This window comes from Erythrolamprus reginae, chromosome 1 (assembly GCF_031021105.1).
Source record: "Erythrolamprus reginae isolate rEryReg1 chromosome 1, rEryReg1.hap1, whole genome shotgun sequence".
Taxonomy (NCBI): domain Eukaryota; kingdom Metazoa; phylum Chordata; class Lepidosauria; order Squamata; family Dipsadidae; genus Erythrolamprus; species Erythrolamprus reginae.
In genome coordinates this window covers 131,681,080-131,705,988 of record NC_091950.1, presented here as the reverse complement: position 1 = coordinate 131,705,988, position 24,909 = coordinate 131,681,080, and the positions used below count along the sequence as shown (strand labels likewise).

The 24,909-nt window shown below is 39.0% G+C and overlaps 1 protein-coding gene across 1 annotated transcript in view; it reads left to right on the top strand.

Moving 5' to 3' along the window:
• Positions 1-24,235, top strand: part of LOC139174659 (mucin-5AC-like) — a 95,664-nt gene extending 71,429 nt beyond the window's left edge. The window contains exons 35-49 of the mRNA XM_070765157.1: positions 1,980-2,163; positions 3,780-3,981; positions 5,222-5,400; positions 6,463-6,532; positions 7,090-7,184; positions 8,777-8,808; positions 9,582-9,762; positions 14,630-14,734; positions 15,621-15,661; positions 16,358-16,471; positions 16,614-16,712; positions 17,887-18,012; positions 19,318-19,369; positions 21,251-21,362; positions 22,824-24,235. Of these exons, the coding sequence (XP_070621258.1) occupies positions 1,980-2,163; positions 3,780-3,981; positions 5,222-5,400; positions 6,463-6,532; positions 7,090-7,184; positions 8,777-8,808; positions 9,582-9,762; positions 14,630-14,734; positions 15,621-15,661; positions 16,358-16,471; positions 16,614-16,712; positions 17,887-18,012; positions 19,318-19,369; positions 21,251-21,362; positions 22,824-23,145 (1,914 nt within the window). The 3' untranslated portion in view covers positions 23,146-24,235. The remainder of the gene's footprint in view (positions 1-1,979; positions 2,164-3,779; positions 3,982-5,221; positions 5,401-6,462; positions 6,533-7,089; positions 7,185-8,776; positions 8,809-9,581; positions 9,763-14,629; positions 14,735-15,620; positions 15,662-16,357; positions 16,472-16,613; positions 16,713-17,886; positions 18,013-19,317; positions 19,370-21,250; positions 21,363-22,823) is intronic.
• The last annotated feature ends 674 nt before the right edge of the window (positions 24,236-24,909 follow it).

The following is a 24,909-nucleotide window of genomic DNA, read 5'->3' as shown; positions in this document are numbered from 1 at the left end:
GTTGAGTAAAATGTGGTGAAACTCACTTAACAACGCTCTTGCTTAGCAACCAAAAGTTTGGGCTTAATTGTGGTCATAAGTCAAGGACTATCTCTGCCTTCCTCTGCATGGCAGCCTTGTCCTAGTAAACTCCTTCTCCTTTCTGGCAATTTTCCTCTCTGTTAGAGGCACCAAAATAATCTAGACAATGTAAGGTTTCCTGTTGCAGCATCTTTAAGCCCTAAATTGCTGTGCTATTTCAAAGTGTCTACTGAAGACACGTCTAGTGGCAGGGTTTGTGGTGCTTCCTTCCTCTTCTTCCTTTCTCTCTCTCTCTCTCTCTTTCTCCCTCTCCCTCCCTTCCTTCCTCTTTCTTTCTTTCTTTTTCTTTTCTTTTTCTTCTCTCTCTTTCTCTTTCTCTCCCTCTTTCTTTTTCTTTCTTTATCTATTTCTTTATCTATCTTCTCTCTCTTCCTTCCTTCCTTCCTTTTTCTCTTTTTCTCCTTTTGTTTATTTCTGGTTTTTTTTCTCTCTCTCTCTCCTCCCTCCCTTTTTCCCTTCCTGAACCTCAGAAACTCAGACATTTTGAAACTGAGAATATGTCCATTGATCATCTGGCATTCTTATAACTCCACTGTTGATTAGCTTAGCCTGAGCAAGGATAGTTAACAGCACTTTCGATGATCTCTCAACTCAAGTTCAGTACATGTGGGGATCCCCAAACAGTGAGAATGACATGGGACTAAAAGAGTTTATCCTCCTCTTCCTTTCTCCCTTTCTCCTTCCCTTTCTCCTTTCCTCTGAAAAACCCTAGAAGGTCTTTGGTATCAGGGGGGAAAAACAGACGTTTTGAAAGTGAGAACATGCCCATTGATCATCTGGCATTCTTAGAGCTCCATTGTTGATTAGTTTAGTCTGAGAAGGATAGCTTAGCAGTCACTTACAATAAGCTCTCAACTCAAACTCCATGCATGTGGGGATCCCCAAACAGTGAGGCTTGCTTGCTTGCTTTCTTTCTTTCTTTCTTTCTTTCTTTCTTTCTTTCATTCTTCCTTCCTTCCTTCCTTCCTTTCTTCTTTCTTTCTTTCTCCCTTAAAGACCCCCCTTGCACCCAATTTTTGCCTAGCAAGCTCCCTACAACCTCCTGGGAGCTAAAAGCGGTGTGTGAGAGAGTGTCATACCCCTCTCCCATGCCTTGTTTTGGGCCTAGCAACCTCCCTACAGCTCCCTGGGAAACAAAAGGGCCTTGGGGGGGACCATGGTGGGTTCTAACTTACCTCGCTACTGGTTCACTTCCTCCTGCACCGCGGGGCAAGAAAAACAAAACTGAAAAATAAATGGTGATTGCATGCACAGTGCTGGAAGTCAGCCTCTGTGCATGTTCAAAAGGGGAAAAAATTCAAAAATTCAAGATTTTTTTTTTTAAAAAAGATGGGGGCACCCATGGAGTGGCGCCGACCAATACTGTGATTGGTCAGCATGATGTCACTAGCAGATCACTACCAGTTCAGGTGAACCAATTCAAACTGGGAGAAACCCACCCCTGATTCACATGCAGAACAATAACCTTCACTCATTCCTCAAACTTCTTTAATTATCTGGAATTAAAGCAGGTTCAGATTCACAGTGATCTGAAAAAAAGGTGGGGAGGAAGACCTCTTTCGGTGACTATCTGAAGCACCTCTTAGTAAAAGTCACAAGTGTGACTACATCCATAGGGCCTTTCCTAGCAGGTGTATGTCTTACATCCTTGGAAAGCCACCTCAGAATAGGGAACCTGCCTCCTTTCAAGATTAAATGCCCACTGAGGTCAAGTAATTTTATTTTGCTAGAAAATAAAATACATATTTCTTAAGTAATAATTTGAGCAAGCAAATATATCCAAAATATGTAGATAATTATTTTAAACATGCAGGTACATTGTTTTTTTTAAAGTATGGGTAATCAATTTTTTTATGTTATAAAATTTCTCCCTGATGCAAAATTATTCTTTCATGCAGATCTATTTCGATGGGAAACTCATCAAGTCACGTCTCCAGAAAGATGGCATTTATGTCTACACAATGGGTACTAATATGGTGGTTGAAATTTCTGAAATTGAAACTGTTGTCACCTACAGTGGTTTTATCTTCTTAGTAAAGATTCCATTCAGCAAGTTTTACAACAATACGGAAGGACAATGTGGTAAGTTAAACATTTTAATCCCATCAAAGCTTTTGTGAGCCTATGAAATATTTGAAAACTCTTTTGCATTTAAAGTAGTTGAAACAGCACTTTATATAACTGCTCTTAGAAAAATGCTTTTTCTCTAGTACAGGGGTAGGCAAAGTAGGCTCTTCTATGAGTTGTGGACCTCAACTCCCAGAATTCCTGAGAGATCATGCTAGCTCAGGAATTCTGGGAGTCAAAGTCCACATGTTATAAAAGAGCCAACTTTGCCGACCCCTGCTCCAGTAAATTCTTGGTTCTCTTGCCAAAATGTCACTTATTTTTCATTCAGTCTGGATATTAGAACTTCTAATTACTGATGGAAATAAAATGGAAAATAATAATAATAGTAATAGTAATAGTAATAATATAATTTATTTAATAATTATTTAATAATAATAAAAAAGACCTGGTCATGGCTTACAAGTGGAACACTCAAAAAGGAGACAGAAGGACTAATACTGGCGGCACAAGAACAGGCCATTAGAACAAATACTATCAAAGCCAGAATTGAAAAATCAACAGACGATCCAAAGTGCAGACTCTGTAAAGAAACAAATGAAACAATCGATCACATACTCAGCTGCTGCAAAAAGATCGCACAGACTGACTACTAGCATAGACACAATGCTGTGGCACAAATGATCCACTGGAACTTGTGCCAGAACTACCATCTACCAGTGGCAAAGAACTGGTGGGATCATAAGCCCGAAAAAATGGTGAAAAAATGAGCAAGCAAAACTACTATGGGACTTCCAACTTCAGACTGACCGAATTCTGAAGCATAACACACCAGACATCCTGATTGTGGAGAAAAAGAAAGTATGGATCATCGACATCGCAATCCCAGGGGACAGCAGAATTGAGGAGAAGCAGCTAGAGAAATTAGTGAAATACAAAGATCTAAAAATCGAGCTGCAACAACTCTGGCGTAAGCCAGTGAAAGTGGTCCCAGTGGTACTTGGCATGCTGGGCGCAGTGCCAAAGGATCTCAGCGGACATTTGAAAACCATTGGAATTGACAAAATCTCCATCTGTCAATTGCAAAAGGCCGCTTTACTGGGATCAGCAAACATAATTCGCCGCTGCATCACGCAGTGCTAGGTGCTTGAGAAGCACCCGACTGGTGATGAAATACAAAATCCAGCACAGTGATCTCATTTGTTGTGTTTTATTGACATAATAATAATAATAATAATAATAATAATAATAATAATAATAATAATAATTTATTAGATTTGTATGCCGCCTCTCCAAATACTCGGGGTGGCTCACAACAATAATAACAAATACAGTACAAATCTAACAATGCTGTCTTTTAGTCCACCTGTTTCCACCACTGCTTGGATTTCCCAATGTTTGCCACTTCAGCTATCTTTTGGTGGTACAGCCCATGCAGGGTGTTGCTTGCCATGGCACTTCCTCTGCTTGATTTTTCTTCCATATCTTCTGCTGCCTGAGTCACTAAACTATGTGGCCATTTTGATACTTTTACTTCTTCCATAGTTGCAAGATATGTTGTCTGTTTAATTGGCCTGAAACCACAAATGTTTTTTTTCCCTCTACATACGTTTTCATGTTATTTTCCCCAGGTACTTGCACTAACAATATAAAAGATGAATGTCGCTTACCGGATGGCCAAGTAACAGATTGCCCCCACATGGCTTCCCATTGGAAAGTACCTGATCCTAAAAAGGATTACTGCTTTGGATCAACACCATCTGTTCCAACTGAAATTACACCTTCACCTGAAACGTGTAGCACAGCTTCTCTCTGTTCCCTTATTTTGAACGAGTAAGATAGCAATTGTTTTATATTTAAATTTGCCATCCAGTGAATATAGATACTACTAAAACTCTTGTTTCAATATCTTTAGCCTAGCAGAACAACAGTTTTTAAACCAAGGTATCTCAAATGTAGTAACTTACAGAAGGCATACAAATTCCTGGACTCTCATGACTCCCAAGAGAATGAAATTGCGAAAATTGTGACTTTTTCAGTTCTGCTTGGTTGCTGCTGCAGTTACATGATCTTCATTCTCAACATTCTATGACAGTTTCCCAGCCAGTCTTGCAATCCCTCTCTCCTTCCCTTTCCCACCCAGCATTTATCTTCCTATAGGACCCTTAGGTCTCCACACTTGATGATAAAACCGGTGGGAAGTCAAAAGTTGCCCTAGTTCACACCCATTTTTTGCCCACTGTTGGTCATTTTGTCCCAAACTGGTTTTTCTTTGAAGACATTTTGCTTCTCATCCAAGAAGCTTCTTCAGCTCTGATTGAATGGTAGGGAATGAAAGGATTTATACTTCTTGAAGACAGGTGGATATTTTCATTCTTTTAGTGGGTCATTAAGCTTACCTGGAAGTTTATCTATGTCATCACAGATTGGTGTGGAGCCTTCTTGGAACAGTTGAAAGGATTGTGTTGTAGAAACAGTTCAACAGTTCCAAGAAGGCTCCACACCAATTTGTACTACTCAGGTGACCTCGATGACACAAACAAACCTCCATATGATCTTACCGACCCACTAAAAGAATGCAAATGTCCAGCTGTTTGCAAGGAGTATAAATCCTTCCATTACCTACCATTCAATCTTTAAAAGAAAATCCAGAAAGTCCAGTTGCCTCTTGAAAAAAAGCATCTTTGAGACAGATATGACCTGGATGACTAATAATCTCCATAGACATGTTGGTCTTTTTGTTTCTCTATTTAGGTGAGGAAATATTTGAGTCTACAGAGAAGGGTGGCATAGAAATCCAAACAAATAAATATTTCTGAGACTATGACCAAACTGTCCTTTTACAATAGATAGATTTTTGAAAGATTTTCTACCTGGAAAACTTCATAGTCAATGTTCCCTTGTGGAAGGTTCTTTGGCATCAGAAATTCCATGTTCTGACTTTTTTTTTTAACCATTCCCTTTCGTTTTTTCATTTAGAATAGTTCCATGATTTAAAAGAAGCTTAAATTAAATGATTAAATCAATGTGTATTTTTACAGAGATATTTATTTTACTTCTTGTATGTTTGCAGAATCTTCTCTGAATGCCATAAGATCATACCCCCAGATTCCTACTTCCAAGGCTGCCTCTATGATGCTTGCCATATGAAAAATATCTCCATGGAATGTTCAGCATTAGAGATATATGCTTCTCTCTGTGCCTCTAAAGGTCTTTGTATCGACTGGCGAGGGAAGACCAATGCTCAATGCCGTAAGTTTTGGGATAGCAAGGCATCTTATTGTGTTTGCTTATTATATGATCCTTCCTTCCTTCCTTCCTTCCTTCCCTCCCTCCCTCCCTCCCTCCTTCCTTCCTTCACTCCTCCCTCCCTCCCTCCCTTCCTTATTTTCAGGTCTTTCAATATATCTTCAGTGAGAATTTGGTGTGGCACTCAAAAAAGTGATACCAAGGGAAAGATGATTACTAGAAAGACGGTCACTTATTTACCAATGAAATATTTTCTTAATAAACACAAGAATATTCAACCACCATTCTTCCAGATAGACAATGTATTTTACTAAAAACTGTGATATGAAAGAAATATGTCCAACTTCTGGCATATTTATACAAAAAGTTGGTGTTTATGTGTGAGTGAAAAAAAAATCAAAGTTATGTGAACAATAACAGATGTGTTTGTCTGGTATCATTGTTTATTTATGTTTATTTAATTCAATTAATATTTTTATATTTTCATAATCATATAATTCTATTTTTATTCATTATAATTATATAATTAATTAATGTCCATCTCGTCTAAATGACTCTAGTCTAGGCAGTTTACAACAGTTCATGCTGTTGATAAATGTTATTGTTGTAGTTGCTGGGGTGATTTATTTTTATTTTATTTTATTGATTGATTTGAATTTTTTTTATGCTGCCCTTCTCCTTAGACTCAGGGCGGCTTACAACATGTTAGCAATAGCACTTTTTAACAGAGCCAGCATATTGCCCCCACAATCCGGGTCCTCATTTTACCCACCTCAGAAGGATGGAAGGCTGAGTCCACCTTGAGCCGGTGATGAGATTTGAACCGCTGACCTACAGATCTACAGTCAGCTTCAGTGGCCTGCAGTACAGCACTCTACCCACTGCACTACCTCGGCTCTTTTATTTTTATTATTCTTCATGGGGAACAAACCCCACCTGTAAATTGAATAATGGATGGAAAGATAATGAGAAAAAAAGTTGTACTGAAACTTTTTTTTCAAATGCAAAATGTATGGAAAATACATTTCTATGTTATGATGAACACTTTTCTCTTATCGTTTATAGCCTTTAGATGCCCTACAGATAAAGTATATGATCCATGTGGCCCCATCAATCCTCCCACCTGTGATAACAGGTAAGTAAAACTCAAAAGAGCTGTGAAAGTTTATAATTGTCATGATGAAATAAGCAACATATTGAGTATGCATTTAAACTACGTGGAATAAATTTTTATTACATTCAAAAGGAAGAGTAAAGAAGCAGCTCTTCAGTTAAAATGAAAAGAATAAGAAAAGGCTAAGAAAGAGGAAATAGAAAGAATAATAAATAAGGAACTATTTGTATTAAGATTTAGGCAGTTTCAAAGAGCTGCCTGAATTAACTATATTTCAGATCAAACATCAAAAAAGGAACTATCTTCTGATATTGTACACTTACAGTAGAATGATTAACTGGAGAAATGACTGTTGTTTTGAATGTGTAATAAATTGTGAGAAATCCTGAAAACCAAATTAAGTATCAGATTACCATGAGTGGCAGGGAGATTGGTTAGAAAGGGAGTAGGAAAACTACAGATTACTCAGACTGAAAATGATACTGGAACATTCTGGAGGCAGTTCACAAAATGGCCAAACACCTTGAAAGCAAAGCTAATTTGTGCTTTTTTGTTTTTCTTTTTTCTTTTTACTGAAGTAGTCCTCCACAGACTGGAATAACAGAAGGTTGTTTCTGTAAAAATGGAACCAAACTCTTCAGTGCCCACAGAGATAGTTGTGTCTCCGATTGTGGTAAGTGTTCTTTTTTAAGAAAAGAGGGGGATACCATAATGCAAAGGGATTGCTGGATAGACCAGCCAGCTAGATATGATTTCAGTCATTTCCAGGAAAGATCAGAAATGATTCATTGAAAGGAGATAACCACTTAAATAATAAAAGATGGGTGGATCAAAACTAGGGATGAATTTAAAATTTCCCCCTACCTGTAGGTGTGGCTTTGTGTGCATGACAGGGGAAAGATATTGAAAAATCTCCATTCCCACCAGAGGTGGAATCCCTATTCTGCTGCTACTGTTGCGCTGCGTGCACAAGTTTACTTTTGCTGTGGGCACAGGCATGTGTCCCAGCAAAACTTTGCTTCTGGACATGCTCAGGAAGCAAAATCTCATGAAGGGTTAGATTTTGGTAATTTTTTTTTCTTCAGCGCATGCGCAGAAGCAAAAATTTACAGAAATCTCTCTTGCACACGTGACCCCTCACCAGTTTTTGCTTCTTGTGCATATGCAGAAGTAAAATCTCTACATGCACCTGTAGCAGAAGCAAATCTGCATGCTCAGCTCAATTTTCGCTACCGTTACACCATCCTTATCAGTACTGGTAGCAACCCGATACTGATTCCCACCCCACTCCTGGGGCAGGCAGAGGTGGTATTTGCCAGTTCTCAAAACTACTCAAACTTTCCACTACAAGTTTCTCCAAACTGCTGAATTTCACCCCTGATCAAAGCCCATACACCCAGTAACATGGGCATGTGAAACATTTACCATAAAGAAGCCTGATCTAGATCTATCAACTGCATTGCAGAAAACTGAGTAAAAGATCCTGAAGATCATTTGTATTAATATGCAAGATGTAGGAAAATATGGTCTTCTTTCACACAGAGATGGTTTTATTCAATAGAGAGTTCTTTCCCCTCTCCACAAATGCATTCTAAAAAGTGTATGATTATCCTTCCATAAGTATTATTTAGCAATGGATCGTCATCCTTATAGAATGAAGAACCCCTGTTATTATTTGCCCATGAAATCTACAAAATGACCCACAACTTTCCTAGTGCTATCTGAAGCTCAGGTTACCTGACATTCCTAGGATCTTCCTATTGATTGTTATCCAGCAGACAAAAGAAATTGCATTGGATTCCATACACCTCAATAGTCAGGGGCCCTTTGGTTTCTAAACAGGCTACATGTCTATCCCTCCCATTAAATATGGCAGGAGAGGTAAACTGTAGATCCTATCAATTTAAAAAATGTCAGCTTGTGGGACCCAAGAAATGGGCCTTCTCATGTACTGGTTCTTCCATTTGGAATACAATTTCCCTTGAGACTAGGGTTGATCTGATCCTGCTAGCCTTTCTGAAGGCTCATGAATGTTTTTGGACATGGACGTTAGTGTATTAGGGGGAAAACTTTAATATGCTTACTGCTTTCTCTAGACTGGTTTGGTTTCTCAGCTGCTGCATGAATTGCTGTATTTTATATAATGCTCTGTCTTGTTTTTAAATATTACAAGCTAACTACAGTGACTAGTGTAATATTATTAATCAAATGATGAAACACAGATGTTCTTCAGTGCAAATTATCGAACATATACTTTTTTTTCAGGTTGTACTGGACCAGATGGGTTACCCAAAGTGGTAAGTATTAAAGCTTTTATTATTTCATAGACCGTAGATGGGTGAAACTCTAGGAGTTGGTGGAAAATGTTTTTTGCAAGACCTTTTCAAAGTTTTATGGGTTTTAATGAGGAAATAGAAAAATTGCATCCATTGTCTCAGTGTCAAGTAGCTACAGGAAATTTATACATGTCAAACTATTCACTAAGGCTACATTATTTTTATTGTTAGTCTTCTCATTGTTACTATCACCCATCTCCTGCCAATTATGACTATATGACTGTAACTTTGTTGCTTGTATCCTTACAATTTATATTAATGTTGTTTCCTGATTGCTTATTTGTAGCCTATGATAATCATTAAGTGTTGTACCTCATGATTATTGACAAATGTATATTTTCTTTCATGTACACTGAGAGAATATATACCAAAGACAAATTCCTTGTGTGTCCAATCACACTTGGCCAATAAAGAATTCTATTCTATTCTGTTCTGTTCTATTGTACAGCATATATGTACGTGTACATATATTATATACCGGTATTTTAAAAATTATTTATTATTTATTAATTAATTGGACCTATATGCCAATTTTAAAAATAGATGATAGATAGATAGAGAGAGAGAGAGAGAGAGAGAGCTGATACAAGATAGAGAGAGAGAGAGAGAGAGACAGACAGACAGACAGACAGACAGACAGACAGACAGAGACAGACAGACAGACAGACAGACAGACAGACAGACAGACAGACAGACAGACAGACAGACATATTTAAAAATACCTCTTTTCACAGCCTGGAGAAACCTGGATTAGCAACTGCCAGAAATGTACTTGTGAGGAATATTCTCTTAATGTACAATGTATTGAAGAGCCATGTCCTACCAAAGCTACTCCTGTGGAATGTTCTTATGAAGGGTTTGTACCCATCACAATATTAACCCCTGAAGAAAAGTGCTGCCCTCAAGAACAGTGTGGTAAGTATCATTTTCACCAAGATTGTATTGTAAATGACACAAGCTAGCATGCCAGTTTTCATTTAGGAAACGTTAACCAAGGCTCTGCATTATAAATCATCTATTAGAGAAGTTACTCTATCCGTTTCACAAATATTTGCTTTGAAATGAGATGGACAGGAAAACAAATTTAGCAACGAATTAAAAAAATAGGAGTACTTTAGAAGAGACTATATATAGCTCTGAATTGGGCTGTGGGGTCCTTGGTGCTCTTTGAACTTGGTGGTGATTGTCCCCACCCAAAAAAACCTAAATAGCATCCTCTGTGTATTGTTGATGTTAACTAGTCGGTACTGAAATGTCTGTAAGAAAACCACCAAGTTCAGAGACTCTGAGGGATCCTATAGATGCACTTTTTAATCTCTACAAGATGAAAAGCTAATGCTTATAGGATACAGCTATGCTCTTGAGAAACTCACTGCCAATTCTGTTTTGATAAAAATGAAGTTAAACCATTGAACCAGAAATTATAAAGACCATGTGTCAAATGTATACACAATGTATGGGACTCACTATAACTCAGAGGTCTTCAAACTTGGCAACGTTAAGACTTGAGGACTTCAACTCCCAGAATTGGTAGCGCTATCTCCACCCCTGCCCCTGTCATAAGCGGCGTCCCCCAGGGAAGTGTATTAGGTCCTACTTTCTTCATTCTCTACATCAATGATCTCTGTGACCACATAGAAAGCAACTGTGTTCTTTTTGCCGACGATGTGAAACTTTTCAACACCACTGATAACACACTCACCCTCCAAAAAGACCTGGACTTTGTCTCAGACTGGTCTAACACCTGGCAACTTCAAATATCAACCAACAAATGCTCTACCCTCCACATTGGCAAAAAGAATCCTAACCGCACATACAAACTGAATAAACAATCTCTCACTGCTAACCCGCATTCTGTAAAAGACCTTGGAATACTAATATCGAATGACCTAAGTGCTAAAGCCCACTGCAACAATATCGCCAAAAAAGCCTCTAGAGTTGTTAACCTGATCCTATGCAGCTTCTGCTCAGGCAATCTCACTCTACTCCCAAGAGCCTACAAAACTTTTGCCAGACCCATCCTTGACTACTGCTCATCTGTCTGGAACCCTTATCACATCTCAGACATCAACACCCTTGAAAATGTCCAAAGATATTTCACCAGAAGAGCCCTTCACTCCTCCACTCGGAACAGAATCTCCTACGAAAATAGGCTAACAATCCTGGGCCTTGAAAAGCTAGAACTACAGTGCCTAAAACATGATTTGAGTATTACCCACAAGATCATATGCTGCAACGTTCTACCAGTCAATGACTACTTCAGCTTCAACCACAATAACACAAGAGCACGCAACAGATTCAAACTTAATACAAACCGCGCCAAACTTGACTGTAAAAAATATGATTTCAACAATCAAGTTATCGAAGCATGGAACTCATTACCGGACTCAAATGTGTCAACCCCTAACCCCCAACACTTCTCCCTTAGACTCTCCATGATTGATCTCTCCAGGTTCCTAAGAGGCCAGTAAGGGGCGTAAATAAGTGCACTGGTGTGCCTTTCGTCCCCTGACCAATTATCTTTCCTTTCCTTCACCTATCTTATATATTCTCTTCCTTTCATATATCCTCTCCTCTAAGTTCACTTTCACCCTCTTTTATATTATCACCACTGTTCCATGAAAGCTGCGCGCGCGCACGCGCGCACACCCCAAAATACCTCCGCGCGTGCCGTTTTTCACAGCTGCGCGCTCCCCATCTCCCTGCCAGCCCGCGGGGTGGGGGCGGGGAGGCGCCGGCAGCAGAAGGGAAGGGAGCAGCGGCCGCTTGGAATGGTCCGCGGAACTCGCCCAGGAAAGCCTCCAGGAAGCAGCGGTAGGAGCACTCCTCCGCCAGGCTGCAGGGGCCGCCCGCGGCCATCGTGGCTCCCTCCGCTCGCCCGCCTGCCCGACCCGCCGCAGCCCCAGCTGCCCAGCCAGTCCCGAGAGCGCGCCGTGCACCCCCGCCCAGGATCCCCGCGCCCCACCTCCGATCCCTGCACGCGCCCGAGAGGCAGGGAGGGCGGGGTAGGGAGGAGGGAGCAGGCACGCACCCCCGCTTTGCTTTCCAATGACACCGGGAGTTTCTTTTCCTTCCCTTTGCAAGCGGGGAGTGGGCGTGCAATGCCCCTCTCCCTCCCCGTTTTCTGCAAAAAGGGAGAGAGACACACACCCCTTTTAAGAAGGGGTGAAGGGGATGCAATCCCCCTCCTCTCTTCCCGGATTTTGGAAAAAGGAAAGAGACTCCCCGTTCCTTTAACAAGGGGCAAGGGGGGGGCGTGGGTGCAATCCCCCTCCCTTCCCGGATTCTGCAAAAAGGGAAAGACCCCTCCCCCTCCTTTAACAAGGGCTAGGGTGGCTTGAATGCAATCCTTCTTCTCCCCCACCCCCCGGATTCTGTAAAAAAAATGGGGAGGGGCGTGCGACCCCCCTTCACTTCCCTCTGTCCTCCCAGACTCTGAAAATGGGAGATTCCCCCTTTTTCCCAGCCCGGGAAAGGGCGTGCAATCCCTCTCCTCCCTCCCGGGACTCCAAAGAGAGAGACTGCCGCCTATCCAAGCGTGGGGAGGGGGGAGAGGCATGCAATCCCCCTCCCTCCCCACGGAGAGGGACACCCCCTCTTTTTTTTTCAAACAAGGCGGGGCCGTTGAACTCCCCTATTCTACTCTAGAAGCAAGCAGAGAAAGAGAGCTTAGAGCGCCCGTGCACGCGCACACAGCCACACAATTGCACAAACCCCCCGATGGGCAGTTTGGGGGACTCCGATTCTTATCATCCGCGGGCCACAGCAACATTTCCTTCTCATCCTTGGCAAGGGCGCCGGTTTGGAGAAATGGATGATGGCTTAAGTCTGGATGCCGGCGAAGGCTTTTCTTATTTTGAATATTCCGAGCGGGCTAGCAGGGGGATAGGGAGCGCGCGCAAACGCCCGCGCGCCCCCGACATTGAATATCACCTTTGCCAGCCTCCGCTGGGAAGAACGGAGAGAGAACGAGAGTGAGTGAGACCAACAGACAGCAAGATAGAGAGTAAGTGAGAAAGAGAGAGAGAGAGAAAGGGGAGAGAAAGAGATAGCAAGAGAGAGAGAACAAGAGAGAGAAAGAGTGTGAGAAAGAAAACGAGAGAAAGAGTGAGAGAGAGAAAGCAAGAGAGAGAAAGAAAACGAGAGAGAAAGTGAGAAAAAGAGAGAGAAAGAGGGGTAGAGAGAGAGAAAGCAAGAAAGAGAGAGAAGAGTGGAAGGAAGAGATAGAGAGAAATGATAGAAAAAATGGGAGAAAAGAGAAATGAGAAAATGATTGAGGCAGAAAATGACAGGAAAGAGAGAGAAACAGAGAGAGAAGTGAGTTTTGATTTAAAGCATATGGTAAAAGCACTTAAATAATAACAGAGAAAAAAAACCCAGCCCTCACCTGTTTTTATTAATAGTTATATTTTTGGTTTTGCTGGTTGATTTAGTTTTAATAGTAATGGATTTTGGTTTTTTTTAATTATTAATTTCTTTTAATAAAAAAGAAGGGATTTTTTTTCTTATTTATTTATTTATTTATTTATTTATTTATTCTATGCCACCCAGTCCCAAAGGGACTGTCGCTCAGACATTATACTTTTCCGCCCACACTGAAAAAAAATTAGAGGGTATATTGATTATCACATGTCTATTTTTCTTCCTATGTATTTGTATACAGTGGTACCTCGAGATACGAGTTTAATTCGTTCCGGACCTGGGCTCTTAAGTCGAGCAGCTCTTATCTCGAACGACTTTTCCCCATAGGAATTAATGTAAATAATTTTAATTGGTTCCAGCCCTCAAAAAACTCACAAAGTTAGTCTAAATTATGCAGAAAGACAAGTTTTTAATGAAGAAATGTACATGTACATATAAATGAATAATGAAGTTTCTTTCACTTAACTTGTAAACTTTCTTAAACTTTTAAATTTACATATGTTCAACTTCTCTGCCACCCAATCCTGTAGGACAGAGGTCCCCAACCCTTTTTGCACCAGGGACCGGCTTTAAGCGATCAAGAGAGGAATGGGTGAATGAATGGACGGAGGGTGGGAAGGAAGGAAGGAAAGAGGGAAGGGACAGGAACAGAGGAAGGAAGCAAGGAAACTTATGAAAGGGGAGAGTAAGAGAGGAATGAGTGAAGGGAGGGAGGGAGGGAAGAAGGTGGGAAGGAGAAAGAAAAGAAGAAATAGAGGAAGGGAAGGTAAAAGAGAGAAAGAAAAAGAGCAAGAAAGAAAGCTGCAAGCACCCCCCCCGAGCCCCCCAGGCCGGCTGCAACCTTTTAAAACACGCGCGCCGCTTCGCAGCTGTCTCCTGAAGCCGAACGCGGAAGTTAGCGTTTGGCTTCAGTAGACAGCTCCTTGGCGCTTGTATCTCGAATTTGGGCTTGTAAGTAGAACAAAAATATCTCTCCCCTCCCAGCTCTTATCTCGAGTTGCTCTTAAGTAGAGCAGCTCTTATGTCGGGGTTCCACTGTATTGGGTAAATAGATAGATAGATAGATAGATAGATAGATAGATAGATAGATAGATAGATAGATAGATAGATAGATAGATAGATAGATAGATAGATAGATAGATAGATAGATAGATAAATTCTCCAGCCAACTCTGCTTTCTGGAGAATTCTAGGAGTTGAAGTCCTCAAGTCTTAAAGTTGCCAAGATCGGGGATCCCTGCTACAACTTAATCCACTCTTTGATTTGCTCAAGATAAATTGTAGACAAAGTGATGCTAATAAATATTAAAATGTATTAATCCACTCATTGCTCTTGCTCCTTTTTATTTTTCATACTGTAGTGTGCAACACTTCTCACTGTCCCAGGTCCATGGAAACCTGTTCACTGGGATATGAATTAAAGAAGGAAAACTTGCCAGGAGGCTGCTGCATTAACACCACTTGTGGTAAGAATTGAGCAATTTTTAAAAAACAATTGCTGTATTGCTTTAATATTCTCCCCTGCCCCATATTCCACTTCCTGCAAAAACACAGAAAGTATATTCATTCTTTCTCATGGACAGCCAGTTCAGAGGAGATCTCTTTTTGTATTTCCTGGTGAAGTTTGATCTACACTGGCTCTGAGGTTGGGCATCCTTAATTCCTTATAGATGTCATTCCTGCTATTAGCTTGTTAGCAGGATACAGTTTTAAAGGGACTGGTTGTTTCTTCCACCTTTAAATCATGTGAGGGCTGTCCCAAATAAATTGACTGACCTTGCTGAAGGTGACTCTACCAATGTTACTGAATGTTTCTGTCAAAGATGCTATTTGTACAAAATACAGTTGGGAAAGTCTATTTCCAACCTGTAAAAATATGTTCTACCCTATTTCTGCTTAATCTCTATTTTTTTAAACACTTCATCAACATTGACATTTGCAATTCAATGCATTATCATTCATGTCATGGAAATTGTTGCATAACAGTAAGAAAAACCAAATAGGTAAATTCCAACAGTGGGTCTGAAACATATCTTGCAAAATTGCTTAAGCCATACTTTCTTGAAATATTCAGTGTTACAGCCCAACATATATGGAGCTCAGCAGGAAAAACTCCATTTGAGAGATGCATTGGGTAAGACCTAATGCTTTAGAATTTCCAACAATTAAATTATTTAAGTTTCCTACTCCGTACTGTATGCTAAATAAACAATCTTTGTTATTTTTTCTTTTTAATGGGAAACCTTTAAAGAGCAAATTGTATCATTTTATGCCATTTTTCCTTCTTGGTTAATGTGATCTGTTGAGAACAAATGCTAAGATTAATTATAATATTATCTTTGTGTCCCACAGTGAAAGTACCAGGCTGTGTTGTCGATGGAAAATTCTACAGTGTAAGTAATTTTCATTAAAATGAAAAATAGCACCACTTAAACAACTAATTCAAGTCCAATGTTAACCATGCTTTTCCTGTAGGAGACCATTGTTGCTTCTCTAGTTTGCTAAAGATTTTCAGGAGAGACGGTGGTAAAATTCTTCCTTTTTGAAAATATAAAAGCATGCTCTTATTTACATTTGTTCTCAACCTTATCATTATTAATTTCATGTTTCTATCCTGTTCAACAAATGTAGTTCCCTTGCAGCAGAGGTCTTCAAACTTGGCAACTTTAAGACTTGTGGATTTCAACTCCCAGCTATGCTTTGCTGGCTGGAGAATTCTGGCAGCTGAAGTCCACAAGTTTTAAAGTTGCCAAGTTTGAAGAATTCTGCCTTGTAGGAATACCATGGAATTAAAAACATTATGCAATCCACGGTTAACCATAAACCACGCCATATACCCTGATGAAATCATTCATCCGTATTAAAATTGAGAACAAAAGCAGTAATAACACAGCACTTTAAATCACAGGAAGACCACAATAAAAGCCAAATAGTGTGAGAACTTTAAAAAAAAAAGATCTTCACCAGGCATCTTAAAGATCAAAACACATTCTGAATAGCAGATATCACAAGTAGATTGGTTGTAGTAATTCCAGGTATGAAATTAGATTAGAATTATTTATTACTGTTCCACTTTTCTCCTTCTTCAGCCTGGGGCAGTTGTACCAGGAGAATTATGTGAATCATGCAGATGCTCTGAAAATGAAGATCTAGAAAATAAAGTGGAGTGTGTGTCTCAAACATGTGATCAAAGATGCCCACTGGTAAGCCACATTGTTCTTTTTTTAAAAAAAGAAAAAAAGAAAATTTCATGGCTTTCAAACTCTCTTAATCTATCCATCTACTCACTGCTTATTTTAAAAAAACTACAACTTTATGAATTTTTCCCATTTTTCTGAATTACAGGGTCAAAAATACCAGGAAGTATCTGGGCAATGTTGTGGCCATTGTGTGCAGTCTGCTTGTGTTGTGACATTGGATTCCTCTCCTCCCCGAGAGCTGAAGGTAACTTACAATTTTGCTAACTCCACTGTTCATCAAATTCATATTTAATCCACTCGTGTAGCTAATACTGATCCAATTTTATAACCATTTTGTGGAAGTTGCTAGGCAAGCACCAGGGTCATTAAGCAAACCAGTAGTTTGCTATGCACCATTTTTTGCCAAAAAATTGAAATAAATGCCAGATTTTGGTAAAACCATCATAAAAAGCTGTCGCATAAGTGTAGGTCACTGCAAATGGCCATGTATGTAGGCCAGTTGCCAAACCCCTGAAATGCACTCATATAATTGTGGGGGGAGGCCCAACCATTGTATCTTTGAATGGCCAATTGTTAGTAGCTTCTGAAAATGCATTGTAGCTTTGAATGGTCACTAAGTGCCGGTTGTAAGTTGAGAAGTGCGTGTAATGGGTTCGTGATAAGGCACATCCAGCGAAGGGCCACTCATCTTACCTCCTACCAGTGCATCCTCTGAGGCTATTATGGGCGGGCATGCACCCATCAAGTGCACATGCACACCCATTGGCATGAGATTTGACTTCTGCACACATATAGCAAGTGAAATCTCATTTGAGGACATGCGCAAGAGTGAGATTTCAGCAATTTTCACCAATATTTTTGTTTTCACACATTTGCAAAAGCAAAAGGTCGGTGATAATTGCCAAAATCTCACTCTCACCAGCATCCTCACACAAGATTTTGCTTTCTGCACATGTACAGAAGCCAATTCTCACAGAGTGGCACACGGGGGTACACATCCCAGAATTTCTTACCGAGAGGGAGCACCTGACATCACTGGCTGCTGCCCACCACTGGGCACATCCATTTTTCAGGATCCCCTGCCTGGGCAAGCATAACTCAATCCCAGGCCAAACTTCCATTGTTGGTAGATATGCCAAGTCAACTGTTATCATCAAACTACATACATGTCAATTTAACAAATCACATTCAGCATAAGTCAAGAAATACTAGGATCCATACAGTTGTTGTATTCCTCAGCCGTACAAAATTTTCATTTCTATTGTTTCACATTTTGAGGACACCTCTAACTGAACTGTAAGCCAGTCTCCATCCCATTCCCTGTTCTCTGAGATATTAAGGAATTTTTGATCATGAATTATTTTTATGTTATCTTCTAAAATAAATAAATAACTACCTATAATTGTGGCTATTTTCAGCCAGGAGAAATTTGGCACCCACCAGGAGACAATTGTACTTCACATTCATGTGACCTTATTAAGGACCAATATGTTCTTGTCACTCTCAAGAAAACCTGCATTCCATTTGATCCAAACTGCCGACCTGTAAGTTTCACTGATTCAACAGTCTTTGTTTTATCATATTTGGTTCTATGCAATGAAAGTGGATTTTATCAAAAGTTTAAGTTGAAATTAATTGGGTTGATTGTGGAAGGTTTGCAAATGAACTGTATCAGTTGAATTTAAGCAAAAGCTTCAGTCATAATCTGACATTCTGTTGCTAAAATATATTGTGACCTAAACAGCTCTATAAAATTGTAAAATAACTGGCTGCCATTGTCGGTAGTACTCAGCTTTAGTGCACTAAAGGAACTTTAGTGCCCGAAATTCCCTACACGTATCACAAATACTCACAACGATTTAACAAAATATAGTTCACTGAAGACAACGTTGAAAAAGCATTATGGGGCCCTAAACTTTCTCTGTCAATTGGACCTGATAGACTATGTGCATACTTCTTAATAATTAATAATAATAATAATAATAATAATAATAATAATAATAATTTATTAGATTGTATAAAATTCTATTCTATTCTATTCTATTCTATTCTAGTATGCCACCCCTCTCCGAGGACTCAGAGCGGCTAAAAAAGCTCTCCAGAACTATAGCTGAATCACTAAGCATAATCTTACAGGACCAGTTCCCTACCAAACCTATGGTCACTAGCCATGGTCATCCCCATCTTCAAAAAGGAAGAACACAGTCTAGTGGAAAACTACAGACCAATCTCTCTATGCTGCATCACATGCAAAGTAATGGAATCAATCATAAACCAATCCATTACCCTCAAATCTAAAAACCAACATTTTAAATGTTAAAATGACACTATAGAGTACAATAGCACTCAAATGACACTACAGGGCACTGCATATCAAAACAACTAGACACAAGGACAGTGTCCCCCCATGCCATCACTCTGCTAAACAAATAATTCCCACAATACTGTCAAATTATCCAGAAATGCAGCATTACCATCATTATTCTCATCTTCCTTATTACCTATCTCACCTTCTTATGACTATAACTTTGTTGCCTGTATCTTACAATTTATATTGTTTACTTGGTATCATAGTATGATTTATGTTGATTGCTTATTAAGTATCCATGACTATCACTGTGTTGTATGTAATGTTTTATGGTGAATGTATTTTTACAATGACTATGATAATGAATTATTATAATTGTTGTATGTACACTGAGAGCTTAGGCACCAAAGACAAATTCATTTATTGGCCAATCACACTTGGCCAATAACGAATTCTATTTTTAATCCTATGTGATTCCCTTATGGGGAAAATGATGGTTTTAACATCATAAATTAAATTTTGAAATATTTTATTTTCATAGGAGAATGTGGTGTTCACTGATGATGGGTGTTGCAAGGTGTGCAAATCTGCAAGTAAGTTATGCAAACTATATTAGCATAAATCAAAACATTCAGAATTGTATCAGTGATAAAGCCAATGTTTATGTTGCTATAGAGTCTACTATAGCTATAGAGTCTACTATAGAGTCTACTATAGCCTTTCAGATGGCAATGAACTACAATTCTATTCAAGCCCACTTATTACACTTGGTAGGCAAAATTGATAGTGTTTGTAGCCACACAGTTCTCTACAGAAGCAAATTGACATAGTTATCATCACTTGTCACATACAGTACCTGCACACAATATATAGGTAATCCTCAGGTTACAACTGTTAATTTAGGGACTGTTCAAAGTTAAAACAGCACTGAAAAGGTGTCTTATGAACATTTTTCACATTTACGATTGTTCAGCTTCACGTGGTCAAAATGTAGACATTTAGCAACTGGTTTATATTTGCGATGGTTGAGGGCCTGGGATCACCTTTTGTGACCTTCTGACAAGCAATGTCAATAGGGAAGCATAGGATAAACATTGAAACTAAATAGCAGAGGCAGAGAATTAATTGATCCAGAACATTTTTGTTCCCAGCAATCTAAAATTAATAGGATTATTAATGATATGTTTGTGTGTATGTTTGCTTTTAATAATGGGTTTTTTAGTGTTTTTAAAATTATTAGATTTGTTTTTATATTGTCTTTGTTATTGTTGTGAGCCGCCCCGAGTCTACGGAGAGGGGCGGCATACAAATATAATAAATAAATAAATAAATAAATAAATAAATGAATGAATGAATGAATGAATGAATGAATGAATAAATAAATAAATAAATAAACAAACAAACAAACAAACAAACAAACAAACAAATCAAATTATCAGCAGATGATTTGATATGCACATAAATTAACAACTGTTTCGCCCATCCCCAAAAATGTGCACATGCACCATTCATGCACGTGTAGCCTTTTGCACATGTGCTTCACTCTCATATGCACCTTATGCACATGTGTGTGGCTTCACAAACATGGCTAATAGGACAGCATAGCAGTGAGGTGGGGGACGCACCCACAGGTCACAACTACCAGTTTGCCCAAACCTGTCCATGTAAGATAGATGCTTGGGCAAGTAAGATTATCAACTTTGCTGTCGAGCAAAACAAAGCTTTTAATAGTGAGTGCCATACCATGTACACTAGCAAATAGGTAGCAAGAAAGTAACAGCAGTCAGACACAACATAGGTTATGTAGACCAGTGGTTCTCAACCTTTCTAATGCCGCGACCCCTTAATAAAGTTCCTCATGTTGTGGTGACCCCAAACCATAAATCTAGTGCCAATTCTTCCAACAGAGCTTTAAGCTGATTGGCAGGAAGGTCAGAGGGACATCCCCACTGTAAACACCTGATTGGTCGGATTGTAAAACTATGTTCCAAGGTGCCAGAATAGAAGCTTTGGTTCTTAACACTATGGGAAATTTATCTTTTCCCATGGCCTTAGGCAACCCCTGTAAAAAGGTCATTCAACCCCCAAAGGGGTCCTGACTTCCAAGTTGAGAACCACTGATGTAGGCAGTAAACACAGGCTCAATCAAAATGGACTCAAATGTCTATAACCAATGCATAAAGTATGAGTAATAATCAGGGTGAATTAGAAATTCAAGTAAATGAGGGCAGTTATTATATTGTTGCCATTACAGAAACTTGGTGGGATGAAACTGACAAGATTGTAAAATGGGGCAAAATTCACTTAACAACTGTCTTGCTTAGCAACAAAAATGTTGGGCTTAATTGTGCTTGTAAGTTCAGGACTACCTGTACACGTATGCTTTCTTTCATTTTTGTTTGTTTGTTTGTTTTATGTTTGTGATCAGAGACTCAATTTTTTTTTACTATTTGTCTTTCCTTCCACTCTCCAAGTCAAAACCTGTGTAGCAACAAATATCACCAAAATAATAAAACAAAATGGCTGTGAATCTTCTTCACCTATTGAAGTAACATACTGTGAAGGCCAATGTAACAGTTTTTCAAAGTAAGTAACCTTGAATTTTATTGCATCTTTGGTAGCTCATTGTGAAACAACTATTTAAAAACTATTCATATGCTACGAGATATGAATACAAACAAACTATCTAAGATCTGGTTCTTAGGGTATCTGCAAAGTAGTCCAGATGCCATTTTAATTTCAACTTTCAACATTTGAAATGGAAATTCAGCTAAGACTCAGTTCCATTGCTGGTGCATTGCCTAGTATCTTAAATTATTCCAAATGAAGATGAAATTCTATTTAAGGTAGTTTTCAATAGATCAGGCTCAGGTCTAGTTCCCATTCCTTGAGGAAAAGATGGCAGATGATCAACAAATGAGAGATGTGGTGTCTGGCAGGTGTCGAAGGAAAAGTAGAATCAAGCAGGTGAGTGAGAGAAGATAGTGGCAACAATGAACAAGGAGGAGGGAAGAAAAATGCTATAATGGCCCATCAACAGTAATAATCTGAAGGACCCCAAAATTGATTCTGTTAGCATTCCACACTGGGTTTATAACCAATATTAGAATCCTAAACTTAGAAAACAGACCATATGTAGCAATGGTGGTTGTTCAGCCAATAAAACAGACTAATATAAGTAAGAGTATAAATATTATTTACAATGTATACAGTAAAGTAATCAGTAAACAGTCAACTACATACATATCCAAGTCAAGTAATCATATACAAATCATATATCAGAATATACAGTTCTATTCAGACAGCAGCTAACCAATAATATTCCCCTTCTGAACACACAGTTCCATATACATATATAATTCTACAATATTTCTCTCCTGCTGAACACACATTTTATATATAATATCATAAGTATAATACATAGACCAATATTTAGCACACAGCAATATTTAACAAACAACAACATATTAGTACACAGCAATATTTAGTATAGTCACACAGACAAAACTAGCAGAGAGTGAGATCAGGGAATTAGCGTTAGCAAGAGCAATAGAGCAATAGCAAGCAATAGCAAGACTAACCGCAATAGCAACCAACAACCCAGTACATCTGACTCCATTTTATGGCTAATTGTAGCCCTAGCTCTTAAAGTAACATTATACTAATTCCTTCAAACATACATTGCTAGTTAGTTCATATATTGACAACCCAATCGGTGAAGTACGTAGTACTGATAGATTCCATTGATAGAGATACTGTAGGTCAGGAGTCTTCAATGTTGGCAACTTTAAGACTTGTGGACTTCAACTCCCAGAATTCCTCAGCCATCCCTGCTGTTTGAGGAATTCTGGGAGTTGCATCCACAAGTCACAGAATTGCCAAAGTTGGGGACCCCTGCTGTAGGTTATAATGTTTGGACTGCCCAACGCTATGCAAAATGGCATTGAAAAGACAATAATCTGATGAAGGCAAATAATGGTTGGTGAAGGGTAGCGGACTTCATCCTGCAGCGACTCATCTCAACCTCAATTTGTTTCCACCACTCAGGTATTCATATAATGCGAACATGATGGATCATACATGCAACTGTTGCCAAGAACGAAAGACTACGAAGAAGCAAGTGACCTTGGTTTGCCCCGATGGTCTCACCATGGATTATTCTTACCTCCATGTTGACGAGTGTGATTGTGTCGAGAGTGATTGCAACGTTTCATCCACTCGCCCACCAGATCAGCAAGAAGTGTTCACCTTCCCATCACAGCAGCAGCAACAAGAACAGCAGCAACAGCTGGAACAACAGCAGCAGCAACAGCAGCAGGAACAACAGCAGCAGCAACAGCAGCAGCAGCAGCAGCAGCAAGAAGATTAGAAGCTGCAGCAGGAATGAAAGGAATGCTCAGGACCAGTCTAATCATTTCCCAAAAGTGACCCAGAATTGAATAAAAGTTAATATGTAATAAAATGTAAAAGTTATGCTCCAGCAACATTCACCCAAATGTTCCCTCTATCTACTCTTCAAGAAAAGATTTTCTCTTCTGCATGTCAAGCCTTCTGAAATGTCCTGCCTTTTTCTTGGGCTCAACTGAGACTATATGACTGAGTTGTGGGGAGGGGGAAAGTACCTTGGAGATGGAGGGGAAGAGGGCTCGGTGTCAATAATTGGAGGAGGGGATGAAGAAATAAAAAGGATGTATTGATTTGGTTTGGGATCTTCTCTTGAGAAGCAGCAATTCATGCCTTGAGTGACAGGTAGTACCATTTTAATTAAGACTGGTGGAGTTTTTAGCACTAGCTGACAGAAGCCAGGGAAGATCTGGCGACCAAGTAGAATTTTGATCCAATTCATCTCTGCTGCATGTGACAAGAACATTGGTTGGCATTTGCTAAAATGGCCAAGTGTAGCGCTTGGTTCCCTGACATAATTTTTCTTACAGTGCTTCCAAATTCCTTTTTTCTACAGACTTCATTTTTCCCTACTCTTTTCAAATATGAAACGGGCTATATAATGATGTGAAATTCTTTGTAGATTTTGTAAGTACTGCAAGAAGAGGGGAAAAAACATGACCTGTGGCTGCTGCTGAAGAAGACTGTTTACATGATACCATCAGCATAGTAGTTGTATGAGGATCTGGATTATTTTTGTAATTGTTTACACAATGGACTAACATAAGTATATGCACATCAAAAGGTCATTGGAGATTTTTTGTAAACCAAAGTGATAAATAACAATAATATAATTTCTTAGAAATTCTGTTCTGTTAGTGAATTGTTTTCAAACCTCTAATTACTATTTATTTGTTTCCAGAAAAATAGATTTTCAGGGATATTGTCTCCTAAATAAGTGTTCTACTGTCTGTCAACTAATTCCTGGTTGAGGGAAAAAAATTCATCTTTTGTACTTGTTATTTGTTGCTCAACAACAGTTAAATGATTAATAAAATTCACAGCATTTTGCAGGGGATATGCTTCATGTATGTATGTCAACTGCACCATTTTAAATCAGTATCACATTTAACTTCATTAGTAATATAATTTAAATAGCCAAAGAGCACATTTGTTCATATCACAATGTTATTTCTATTGTCCCATTAATAATTCTATTTTGCATTGCTTAATATGGAAATTACTATGATCCCCCAACTTCTGTGGTGCCTCATTGGAGTGGTGCAAAAGGGGTGAGATTGTTCCTGAGAGAGACAAAGAACACAAGGAATTTATTTCAAGAGTACAAGTAATGCTCAACTTATTAAAGCCATAATTGACCCAGAATTACAGCTATAAGTCATTACAGTTATTAAATGGGTAACCATATGAGTGCAGAATTCATTTAGTGAATACCCTACATTAAGCAAATCTATTTTACTCAATTGGCATTTTTTACTGAAAATTGGAAATAAATGCCAAAAGCCCCCAACAAAACCAAGCAAAAACTTGGGTCCTGTGACTGGAAAGTGACTGCAAACAGCTATAAATGTGAGCCAAATATGAGCCAATTGCCAAGCATCCAAAATCTGATCATATGATCAGGTTGGAGGATGTGACTGATGGAACTGCAAAATTGTGTTGTGGGAAACTTTTGGGGGATCTATTATAATCTCAAACAATCCCTAAGTAACCAGTCATTAAGCAAGGA